This window comes from Hibiscus syriacus, unplaced genomic scaffold, assembly GCF_006381635.1.
Source record: "Hibiscus syriacus cultivar Baekdansim isolate YM2019G1 unplaced genomic scaffold, ASM638163v2 tig00002919_pilon, whole genome shotgun sequence".
NCBI classification, from domain to species: Eukaryota; Viridiplantae; Streptophyta; class Magnoliopsida; order Malvales; family Malvaceae; genus Hibiscus; species Hibiscus syriacus.
In genome coordinates this window covers 752,370-765,804 of record NW_024061957.1, presented here as the reverse complement: position 1 = coordinate 765,804, position 13,435 = coordinate 752,370, and the positions used below count along the sequence as shown (strand labels likewise).

The 13,435-nt window shown below is 31.4% G+C and overlaps 1 protein-coding gene and 1 pseudogene across 1 annotated transcript; one reads left to right on the top strand and one right to left on the bottom strand.

Annotated features, from left to right (window-relative positions):
- The first annotated feature begins 4,217 nt into the window (after positions 1-4,217).
- On the top strand, positions 4,218-5,410 carry LOC120164655 (probable E3 ubiquitin-protein ligase XERICO). Its single transcript, XM_039174322.1, has 2 exons — positions 4,218-4,285; positions 4,750-5,410. Exon 2 carries the CDS (start codon positions 4,785-4,787, stop codon positions 5,295-5,297), a length of 513 nt encoding a protein of 170 aa, XP_039030253.1. The 5' UTR covers positions 4,218-4,285; positions 4,750-4,784; the 3' UTR covers positions 5,298-5,410.
- A 1,435-nt stretch (positions 5,411-6,845) lies between these two features.
- LOC120163490 lies at positions 6,846-8,631 on the bottom strand (annotated as a pseudogene).
- Between the last annotated feature and the right edge of the window lie 4,804 nt (positions 8,632-13,435).

Here is a 13,435-nt window from a genome sequence, read left to right as displayed (position 1 = left end):
TACAGATTATTCATAGTATCAAATTACGGTTGCGAAATTTGTTGCGATTGTGATCGTGGTGTCGGGTATAATATGACAATATATTATATATTATATATTATATATTATAATGAAGTTGACACGTGTATATAAACTTCATTATATATTATAATGAAGTTTATATACTAAGAAGAATAAAAATGGAAAATGAAATAATAAAAATAATAAATACTTGTTATTTATAATCACAATAAGAGAGTAAAAATGAAACGGTGGGTGACTAGCCAAAAGGCACCATTGTCGCCGCTTAATATTAAAATTTTATTCTTAATTATTTTTCAAAAGTACTTCTAGAGTTGAAAAAAAAAATTGAGACCGAAAAAGATAAAGAACATATCACTTTCATGTTAAAAATATTAAATTGACTCTAAAAACACATATAATCCTCTTTATTAAATTAAACTTAAAAATCTGTGTAATCGTCTTTAATTTACAATGGAATCGTAACATAGCAAATACAAATGGATTATATTTTATTATTATTAATATATTTTAAAATTAATGAGTAGTCGAATAAAATTTTTATTATAATCGATGATAAATTATAAAAAATTATAAAAAAGTACAATAATAACTATATTTCTTTGAAGATAATACAGATTATCTATGAATAAAAGTTAGTGCCCTAATCGTGTTTTATGATATGCTCGAATGGCTTAGCTCATGATCCATTTGTTGAATAAAGAGAAAGGGAGGGGGCAATCGGTGGCTGACCAAAACTCACCACAGCTGCCCCTTAACATCGTGAATTACAATGTAACTGTAACACAGCAAATACAAAACGCATTGTATTCTATCGAGAGTAATTGAAGAGAAGTAATATAATTTTCAACTTTTGATAATCAATTAAAAATAATTTACTAAATCACAATGCAATTAATATAATTTTTTATTAGATATAAAAGTAAGGCAAGAAAAGTAAAAAAAAAGGAATAGAATAATAAAGGATTAAAAACGTGTTATTTATAATTATAACAAAAAATGAAAGAAAAAAAGTAAATAGTCGATGACAAAATAAAAAATATTTATACCATCGTCTAATAATAAAATATTAAATTGATCTTAGAAATATGTGTAACCGTTTTTGTTAAGTTGACCCTAAAAAATTATATAACCGTCTTTATTTTACACTGTAACTGCCGAGCAATGTTACCGTAACATAGTAAACATAAATGAATTATATTTTACCATTGTTAATATTTTATAGTTAGAATACATCAAATTACCTTAGTGAATGATAAAAGTGTTGTAATCCATAAAGGTCTCAAATTCAAACAACTATATTTATATAATATATGTATTATCATTAATTAAGAAAAATTATAAACATATATTACTTTATAGATTTCTCATATTATTAAAAAATTATAATTGAATGAAGATTTTACTATAATTGACCATAAATCACAAGAATATCATATAAGAATAAAATAGTGCACCAATATCCCCGCTTAAAACTTAACGAAATAGTGCAAGTTGCCTAATGATAGAACTTAATAGCCTAATCATGTTTTAAGCGTTTTATGCTATATTTGAATGACATAGCATAAGGCACGAGTTGAGTAGAGAGACAAATTAATGAATTATATATTTTATTTCATGTGGACATTATATCAAATGGAAGTATATATTATATGATGATTAATGTATACAGTATACTTAAAACATGTTTATAGCACGAGAAAGTGTGTTTTATATACAATTATGATTTATAAATATAAAGATAGATAGATAATTAAATAAATACAATCATAAAAGTAATATATGAATAACATGAAATACTTTAAATTGGATAATAAGAATAATAAACGTAAAATAATACACTATTAGCGATCATCATTATCATCATTATCAATGTTTTCATCTTTAATATTAAATAATACGTGGAAAATCATTATTGTTGTTAAAGTATTACTATTGTAAATCAAAGACAGACAGTAAAATTTTATGTTAGGGATGATAGACTTATAAAATTTTAAGGAGAGACGAGTTATAAAATTTTAGAAAGCCAAAAAAATATTTTCAATAGAAAATATCTAAATATATAAAAAATTAAAATTTTTAAGGGCCTACTGCCTTTATCAGCCCTTACCTAGGTCCATTTCTACTACTTATTAACATTAAAAAAACATGTAAAATCATAATAATTTTATAATGTAATCATTGAATAATGTAACCGTTGGATAATATAATCACATTATTTTTTTAAAATAACTTTTTAGTGTAATTATATAAAACTTAAACTTAGGCATTATATCATATATTTAACTAAAAATTATATATAATTTTAAAATTTAACGTTGTCTACTAATATCAAAGAACATGTGGAATCACATTGATTTTATAATGTAAGCATCAAATAATATAATTGTTGAACAATATAATCACATTATTTAAAATCAAAATAAAATCAAAATTTATTAATATAATTATATAAAATTGTAATTGGTGTATTATATTAAAATAAATATACAAAACAATGAAAGAAGAGAAAGGGGAGGCGGCAATCGGTGGCTGATCAAAACTCACCACAGCTGTTCCTTAACATGAAAAAGCATGTGAATTGCAATGTAACCGTAACACAACAAATACAGAACAAATTGTATTCTACCACTCTAAAACAATTTTTTAAAAAAAGGAGAGTAATTGAAGACAAGTAATATTCTTCAAAATGCTCGTGACTTTTATTCTCAACCGGATAAAGTTTTGATAATCCATTAAAAATCATTTACGAAATCACAATGCAATTAATATACTTTTATTAAATATAAAACTTTATATGTTAAGAAGAATAAAAAATGAAAAATGAAATAATAAAGATAACAAATACTTAATATTTATAATTACAAAAAAAAATAAAAAAAAAATAAAATGATCATTCACCAATCGAAAGATATCGATGTTACCGTTCAACACTAAAAAAAAATGAAATGGTCGATGATCAACTAAAAAGCACAATTGTCACCGCTTAAATATTAAAAAATGAAACTGTCGGTGCTAAAAAAACACTACTGTCACCAGATAATATTAAAGAAACGGTCGATGATCAACTAAAAAGCACCGCTGTCACTGCTTAATATTAGAGAAATGAAACAATCAGTGATCAATTAAAAAGCACCACTGTCGTCGCTCAATATTAAAGAAACTAAACAATCAGTGATAAATTAAAAAAACACTGTTATCACTGTTTAATATTAAAAAAAAAACGATCGGTGGTAAACTAAAAATACTATTGTGACCGCTTAATAAACGATCGGTAATCAATTAAAAACACTGATATAACCTCTTAATATTAAAGAAACGAAATGATCATTGATTAATTAAAAATACCATCATCACCATTTAATATTAAAGAAACGAAATGATCGGTGATCAATTAAAAACATTAACATCACCGCTTAATATTAAAGAAACGAAACGATCGGTGATCAACTAAAAAAATCACTATCACCACTTAATATTAAAGAAACAAAACGATCAGTGATCAACTAAAAAACATAGTTGTCATTGCTTAGTATTAAAGAAACAAAATGATCATTGATCAACTAAAAAACACTATTGTCATCGTTTAATATTAAAGAAACAAAAGGATCAGTGATCAACTAAAAAACACTATTAACACCGTTTAATATTAAAGAAATAAAACGGTAAGTGGTTAACTAAAAGTACCGAAATCACCGCTTAATATTAAAGAAATGAAACAATTGATAATCAACTAAAAAATTCCGTTATCATTGCTTAATATTAAAAATCAAAACGATCAGTGATCAACTAAAAAATATTATTGTCATCGCTTAATATTAAAGAAATGAAATGATCCATAATCATTAAAAAATTCACTATAAATAATTTAAATCAAATCAAAATAATATTCATATCACATACTACAACAGTAATTATACTAAAAAATTTCATGCAAATGATAAACTCATGACTTAAATAATTGGATTCGTAAAATATTTGACTTAAACTGGAAATTGTATCAGAAAAAAGATATAAGTGGGAATTGTAGCTCGAGATGAGAAAGACACTTCCTTTAAAAATTGCTAAAAAAAGTCATGGCTGCTGATGATATAAAGTAACCATAGTTAAGGATCAACCACAGTTTGCTTTTAGAGTTTTTTTATATATATATTTTTGGGGGTGGGGGGGGGGGGGTTTGCTCTATATAAGTAGAGAAGGATTGATTCATTGGCACAGCCTGCCAGCAGCAGCCATTGCAAGGCTTCAAAAAGCTTCAGTTCTGGTAAACCCAAATCTCCTTTCTCCACGTTTCATCGATCCCATGAAAAGGAATCCTTTTTAGTTCTTGTTCTGTTACCTTTTTCTTCTTTCAACTATGCATGAAATGTTAGATCTCATATATTACCTTGATGTGTATTTAATGGTTTCCAAATTGGAAATTTGATATCTTTTTCCTTACCCTTTTCTTGTTACAGCTTTGATTTTATGTTTTTAACATATTATTACCGTCAAGGTTAGAGCATGGCTGGATCTCTATAATGGAAAATCAAAGAAAAGGTGTTCCATTTTAGCATTGATCATAGCTGAGATGTTAGTTCTAGACAAATTGAATGCTAAATAAATTGTCCTGTCCTTTCCCTTTGATTGTTTCTTTGACATCAACTCCAATTGATTGCTGGTTTTTTGCAGTTTACCAGAGTAATTTCCAACATCATTTAGTTTAACATTGAATTTCTCGAATTGCAGATCTCTTTTTTCCATTTTGGAATCCTATACAACAAATGGGTCTCTCAGGTCTACCAACTCCATCACAAGGAATGCTATATGTTCTCTTGGTAAACGCAGCTATGTCGTTATCTGTAATTAAAGGCATACTTCGATCCATCCTTCAAATTGTCGGTATCCGTATATCGTCGCCATCGACGTCATCCCCGGATTCGATGCCATCTTCCCCGGATTCGATGGATTCATCCCCGGATTCGATGCCGCATTCCCCGCATTCTATTTTCCGCAATGAATTAGCCGCGTATCACTCTGCAGCTGAAGTTTACCTCAAGGAGTACCGGAGTAGGATCCCGACAATTCGGTTGGACACTTTAAGCATCAGCCAGCTACCCGAGCATGACTGCCCGGTCTGCCGGTGTGAGTTCGAGCCTGACTCGGAGGTCGACCTCTTACCCTGCAGTCATCTGTTTCACAAGGAATGCTTGGAGACGTGGCTGAGGTATTTGAGAGGTACTTGCCCCGTTTGCAGGTATCCTCTGCTATTCGATGAAGTGAATGCCTGCTATTGATGAGAAGATTACAAGAGTGACGAGTTTGAGAAAAATCTCCAGAGTGCAGCCTGTTTAATACAAAGCATAGGTATATAGATTAGTGTTGTTAGGCTACCCTCAAGTTTACCTTGATGTGGTGATGAATTAATGCATATTGTCAAGGTTTCTTATGTTATATGCGAATCTCAATGTCTTAAACTTCTTTGACTTGGAGTTCTTTCTTTTAGGCTACATGCAAGTGTACCTTGATGTTTCTTATGTTAATATGCATATTGAAAATGTTTTTCATTAATAATAGGATTTGTTATGTAGTTAATCTTAAAAATATAAAAAATTAATTTTTTATATTTTTAAGATTAACTACAGTATTTAAAATATATTAACATGAATATATAAATTAATTTTTATTATTAACTACATAACAAATCCTATTATTCTAAGTTCAAATAATTATCTATCTCAATAATTGATTTTAACTCCCTCCCAAACATAAACTGATTAAAAGAAAATATCTATGCAAAATACTGAACAGAAAACAATTCACTTTAACGCCTGAAAGTTCAACAATGCAAATAGCATGTTGAAGTGGTCAGTGGCGGAGCCACATATTAGTGAGGTGGTCATGTGCTTATCATGAAATTCGAGTTTTCTTCGATTAGTTATTTATTTTATTAATGTTGTTTAATTTGAAATTTGAGTTTTATTCAATTAGTTACTTATTTTACGGATGGTGCCTACTCTAAAATTTTATTTGTATTTATCTCATTTAAAAATTTTATGTTGTTAATATATGTGTGTAAATTCTGAAAAAAAATTTTAATCCGCATAGTGATAGTGGTGATACAACTCTTTCCACAATATTTTCTGCTTCACCAGCTGCGTTTTATCAGGAGAGAGCATCTTGAGCCCACCTGAAAATGGAAAATGTATATTACCAAAATCCTATTGAATTGCCTTTTATATGAATTTGAAAGATAACTCAACCACGTAGCAATAACCTCCGTAATCTTTTTGCGTTATAAAAGTAGTGGGATGTGTTAGAGAGAGAGGTTGAAAGAGAAATAAAAATATTTATAAGAGGAAGAAAATATATTAAAATTAATGTATCATAATTAAGTGGCTTGGTGCTCGATAATTAATATTATGTCAATTTTTTTGTCAAATGTTATCGATATGCGACTTAATTGACATCATTTAAATAATTAAATGCTCTGATTGAAAAAAAATTGATTATTCGATTAGAATCGTTTAGTAATTAAATAATTACGGGTGTAATTTAAACAAAAAAAATGAGTTAAACAAATTCATTATGTAAATAATTCAATACAATTAGTTCCCAACCTACGTTCAAGGGTTAGGTATCCGTCATAGACAAAGGTAGTTTATCAGTCCCCAACATGATGTTTTGTTCATTTATATAACAAGGCGAGATTAATTGATTGATAAGACGATGTGTTGAATGTTGCCATTTCACGAAACATTGTTGGTGGTCAATACTCTGCATGTTCAAGATTCGAGAAATGCCAATCGATAACAAAACTGATGCAGTTTATTGAAAGGCAACAGCGAAACCACTTGTACTTACAATTAGAACATACCCAAATGTAGCAATGATGTTTGAGACCTCAGTACAAGGATTAACTGGCTGCGGTACTGCAGGTGTTTACACCATCTTTACAACCTTGGTCAGGTCGTTGAAAGTCTCGAATTGCTTCTTCCCTCTCAAGAAGAGTTCTGCATCGACCAAGGCCCTCATGTAGCCGTCGAATTCGACCGGAGCTCCATTATTAAGTTTTGCTGTGTCTGAATACCACTCACTTCTGTCACCCCAAAAATCCTTATAGTCGTCAAGAAAATGAGTGGCATATTTGTGTTTCAAAGGTTCGAAGAAGGATGTTTCGGGTTCATTTGTTGCAATGTACACATTCCTGCCGTCTTCGATCTTGTTCTGTAAGGTCGAGAGAAGGGCATCGGGCGAGGTGTCTTGTGTGAGATTAGGCCACAGGTCCCGGTTCCTAGCTTTTTCACCCCTTATGATGTGAACAGAATCGTAATCCCAGTTCAACTTCGATCCAATTGCTGCCACCAAATCCATCAACCTTCTTGATTTCCTTATTAGATGCCAAGGCCTTCGAACTACGGATCCGGTCTCTCCTTCACAAACTCCGTACCAATAATTATCTGGCTCGACGGATCCGAACTTTCTCATGATCAAAGAATGCTTCACCCCGGTAAGATGTTTTGGTGACACCCTGAAATCCTCAACAAGGTAAAGAGTCAATTTATTTTTCTTTTGCCATCTCTCCCAGTATTTCCAAAACGGATCCTGATCCAATACTGATGCTGCTTGCTTCAGGTGCTCAAAATCGAAGTAGAATCTGAAGTCTTTCCCTTCTTCGTCGAGTTTCGATGAAGTGTATATCGAAGACAAGCAAAGGGTCATATCCATAACCAGGGTTCGCTTCAAATACCGTGCTTCACCTAGTGCACACAAGAAACTCCATAAATAATGCTTCATGCGCTTGCACCTGTCTCCACCACCTACATAAATCAAGTACCTCTGACGAATAAATGCCTTTTCGGACTCGACAACCGGAAGTGAATCATTTCCTATTTCCCCCGCAGCAGGCAAAGAGAAGCCACCGTGGTCTTGCATTCCTGATGCTGGTTCATATCGAGGTATTTGATTCTTATTCTTCCTCTTTTTCTTCCTTGCATTGACACCGGAATGATACTCCCCGACACTCACGACACTAACCGTACAATTCTCCAATCTATCGATCACAAACCGCCTATAGTCCTTATTAAAACCAGTTGCTTTCCCTTTCTTAGGCCTAAACCTCCATGCCATATCACAAGTATTCCCCTCGGGGCCAGGAGTTGGCTTCCCGAACCGGTTAAAGTGTATATCCTTAAAACGCTCAATCGCCTTTTGCATCATCGATTGGAACACTTCGGGGTCTCTACAATCAAGTGGTTCTTTAGGATCAAACTCACATACTGGTGAACTAGTTTCATCTGCACTCGTATCGATTGTTTCAGCTGCATCTGTAACATGGATCAAAGTCGCTAATTCTGTCTGGTTGCCTGCCAATAAATCATCCCCTGTTCTAACGACAGCATTATCCGATTGAAATGTAGAATTCGACGCGGAAGACAGGAAAGTTGTGATATTCGTTGGAGAGTTGAAAAGTGGGTCATCTGGTTCATAAGTAGCAGCTATAATGGTGACCACTAGAGCTGCTATTACAAATACAGTTAAACAAATATTGGCAATCAAATGTAAAGTATTTTTTCCTAGATTTGCAGGCCTAGTGCTTCGAAATCTATGTAATCCAGGACGACCCGACATCTTTTCATTTACTAAAAACCTTAATTACAATGAACTAAATCTACTTAAAAGGACTAGAACAAAAATACCCAGATTCCTAAAATGCAAGAATTCAGTGAAAAAGATTGAGGCTTTACAGATCAGGGATCATAGATCTTGAAACTAAAAAATATGGCAAGTATCTTAAGAATTCGACTTACCTCTTCCAAGATGAAGCTCTGCCTTTCTATATGAATGGGTTTGTTAGGATGAAAAGAAGGAAAAATGGAAAATTTGTTAATGATCAAATTTATAATCCTACTTTTTTTAATCCATCTTACCAAACAAAACAGTGAGATAATGTGTAAACTGATGCGCAAAACATGCATGGCTTCTTATGGCTACATGCAGGGTCGAATTTTGGGGGTTTTGCTTGGGCCTTGCTCCCTTAAATCATTAAAAACAGTTTTTTGTTTTCTTTAAATTTAATTAAAAAGACAACTTTGGCCAAAAAAAGTATTTGGTCTCACAACCTGAATTCAATGCTCTGCCTCCTACAGTTTCATTAGTGGAAATATACATGTATGATAAAATAGAGGGGGATTTTATATATACACGAGTGTCAAATGTACAACAAAGTCTAATGAAATTTGATTCGGACATACGTATGATTTTATGTTAGGAGTCTGAACTTATAAAATCTAAGAGTGTAAACATATTATAAAGAAAATACAAAAGAAAATAATATCTAAATTATATGAGAATTTGAAATTTTCATGAGGATCGACCGTACCGGCAGCCTGTCCATCCATGTCCATCACATTTTACCCTATTGATTTAACTCTCTCGGACGGTGATCTATAGAAATTGATACAATTTTTAACTGCTGTACTTGGTTCATGCAGATGGGACTTCGGCAGGTGTGCGAGATGCAACCCTGTATTGGATGCTGTTCATGCTGAAGTCCATGCTTCTTAGAATTAATATCTTTGAGTAACCTCTTGGCAGTGTCGTCGGCGACATTATCGGCTCCATTTATGCGAATGGCGATACCATACACAACTTTCTCCAGAACTGAGGAAGCCAATTTCTTTTCTTGGGGAGTATCTCTAATTAAATTGATGAGAGTACGGGTTTTTTCTCGAGCTAAGTTAGCGCCTAATACTATCAGTCGAAGAAGCCCTGGAATTGCACCTTCTTTAAGAAAGTTTTCCCTGTAGTTTTCTCGGTAGCTTTCGCACAGAGAAAGCAAAGCTCCAATGCGTGCTGTGTGCTGAGGGGAGAGCCATCTTCAACAGTCTATACCAAGGTTAAAATCCCACCATCCGTATACTGATTGCAACTCACCCTTCTTCGGATTTAGAAAGGATTTTGCTTTTTCAGTCATCCTATAATTTTAAGTTATAACATGTTGATTGTAGAATCAAATTCGAATGAATTTTAATAATTTATGCCAGCTTCATTATCATAAGCTTACAAGTTCAAACTATATTGTCTCAATCAAATATTCTTAATTAAATTTACATGATTACAAGATATTTAAATAAATATGTTCTAAAAATAATATTAGATACACCATAAATATAATATTAATAACACCAATGGCATGTATACAAGAAGTTTCTGAAAAGGTTGTATAAAAAAAATTCTGAAAAGGTTTTAAAACAACAAATTTGATGACACTCCCTGAACAAGATTTCGCGTCTCCAATAATAAGATTGGAATTTTCACATGAAACTTTGGTGGGGGTATCATTATTATTATTAAGGTTGTTAGTTTATCAAAACAATTTTGAATATGTGAATTGGATTAAAGATGAAACATATCAGTCACCAGTGCCATGACTTTCGCTAATTGCTTCAAGTCTTGGTTGCCAGAAAACGCCATTTCTTGACTTCCTTTTCTCTCCCTGCTGGGATTCCTTCTTGGAGGTGTCGGCAATGGAAATGCTGCCTTCACCCTTTCTGGTTTTAGTGGCGGCCAAATCAGTCTTGTGGTTTATATCAATGCCTGCAAAGCGGACATGTTTCTTTGTTCCATTTTTGTTCTTGGTTTTACTACTAAATGAGCTGCGTACCCCACTTGAATCACTAACTTCCTTGGAGACATCAATGAAGGATTGTGACACCGAAACTTTTCCACCGGGTTTTTTTATCCTTTGGCGAAGCTTTCGTATGGTACGACGAGGGACGGCATAGAATTTTTCACCCGGGGAGAGGATCTCATGTGACCGGACCAATGAATCCCATGGTCTCCTGAAAACTTCTGGTCTAGCTAATACGAAAGATGGATACTTCTTTATGATATTAACTGCAGGGATCGCCATGTAATAGCACTCAACAATTCCACCTGGATGAACAATCTTCAGAGCTGAAGACGTCCCATGGCTCTCCCTTGGCCCTTGCTGAATTTGAGCCACTGGTCGAGGCCGACCGTGGCTAGAGAAAGGAGCAAGTTTACGGACATTGAGGAACTTCAGCATGTCAGCCACAATACCAGTGTTCCTACAGTGATGCAAATTTATGACAAATATGGCTTATATAGAATCACCTTGACTCTGCTTGTTATCTTTGAAACGACGATGATTACAAGAATAGAAAGAATTTCCAGTTGTTTTCGCGTCTATCTTAATTGTGCCGACTTGCAAGTCAAATAGGGGATCTACAACCCTGGAAGAAGATATCAACTATGCAAGATCACTATGGAGGGTCCGGCCTCCGAGGCCGGCCATTTTTCTTGTTTTTTAGCTTGGGTTGAAACATCCAAAGGTGAAAATGAGAGTAAGAGAAAAGAAGAAAATGAGAATGTATAAACAGAAAATCTTTTGTAATTTAAAGCATAGTTTGATGTTACTTTTTAATTTTCTACTTTTAAAAGTGATTTTCAAAATTGCACTTTAAAGTTTAATTGTTTGGGATTAATGTTAAAAAGTGATTTTGAAAAAAAAATATTCATTTTAAACATTATATTATAAATTAAAAATATAACATTTAAATTATATTTATACTTATTAATACTATAATATTTAAAATATATAAACTTAAACTATGATAAAAATATAAAAAATATTTTAAGATAACTCATTAATAATAATTTTATATATGAAAATACAAAAATATACTTATACCGATGTAAGTATGTGTTTATTTTTAGGTATTAAGATATTGAGAGATGCACATACTTACACCAGTATAAGTATTTTTTTTTTTAATTTTGCACAACAACAACCCCCACTGTAAAGAAGATGTGAGTAGGGGTGTTCATTCGGTTAATTCGGTGGCCGAATTTACCGAATTACCATTAACCGAATTTTTTTCCGAAAAATATTAACTAAACCGAATAAATTTCGGTTAATTTTTGAATTAACCGAATTTTTTTAAATTTTCTAATTTATATAAAAATTAAATATTTTATAATTCAAAAAACAGTTTATAATTAATTTAAATAATATATAATTATAAAATAAAAATTTTATATAAATTTTTAATTAATTAATATTGATTTATGTTTAAAAGTTATTGGATCTTAAATTATTAATTGGGTTTTAAATGATTTGGGTTGAACCCATATGTTATATATAATATATTTAATATTTTTTAATTCAGAAAAATAATTTACAAATAATTTAAATAATATATAATTATAAAATAAAAATTTTATATAAATTTTTTAATTAATTAATATTGATTTATGTTTAAAAGTTATTGGATCTTAAATTATTAATTGAGTTTTAAATGGTTTGGGCTGAACCCATATGCTATATATAATATATTTAATATTTAATATTTTAATTCGGTTAATTAACCAATTTCAAATCGAATTAACCGTTAATCGAATATCCAAAAAAACTTTAACTGTTTCCTTACCGAATTAATTCGGTGGCCGACCGAATTAATCGAATTAATTTATTTCGGTCGGTTAATTCGATTAAAATCGAATTTTAAACACCCTTAGATGTGAGGAAGAAGAGAAAAAATTCCTCATTTATAAAATAAGCTTTTACTACTCGTAAGATAGCACAATCCACCCATTTAATGAAGGTTAAAATTGATATTTCCAACTCAATAGAGCTTTTTCAACCTCAAAAGCTTCAAAATCCCAGTTTTTGGGTTTGGTCTAAAATCTCGTTTAATACACTAATTTTAGTTAAAAGTGCACTTGTTTGAGATTGCTTTTGCTTAAATAAGTGATTTTAAGGTGTCAAAAGCAATCCCAAACCGGCCCTAAATATTTTTTATTTGATTCTTGCATGTTTAGAAAATTAAAATGTGCTTTCATCAATTTATATATGTTTTTCTTTAGAAAATAAATTTAGAGTAATTACAAAATAATATTTGTTTAGAACTTTTTTTAGCCTATTTAACAACGCGCACATACCCTATAGACGCAAATGTTCAAACTCGAATTCTCTGAAAAGAATAACATTCTCTTTTATTACAGAGATTACTCAATGAATTTATGATATATAAATATGTTATACATACACTGCTACAAACACCCATATATATATATATACACACACATGAGAAAATAAGAGAGAGGGTTGCACAATATCATCTGCTCACATATCAAAAACATTGAACATCAAGTTTATGCATAAACAGCAAATATTAAAGTTCAAACCGAGTTCTCTGGCTCCTTGGAAAGCTGCAGATGTTAATGGGTGGTTTATGAAAACCAATGGAAATTCCAATGATCAGAGTGGAAGGGGTAAAGAAAGACAGTAAAGGGCAATAATCATGTCTATATCTGTTTCTCAAATGATAAATAGAATACAGTCCAGGAAAATTCCAGTTTTTTGAGGTTATCCATTTATATAGTTCTCTTCAGCTGTTAGGTTACTTCA

Bases quoted from the DNA above. Each gene is read 5' to 3' on its own strand.
- LOC120164655 (XM_039174322.1), top strand. From the start codon at position 4,785: ATGGGTCTCTCAGGTCTACCAACTCCATCACAAGGAATGCTATATGTT.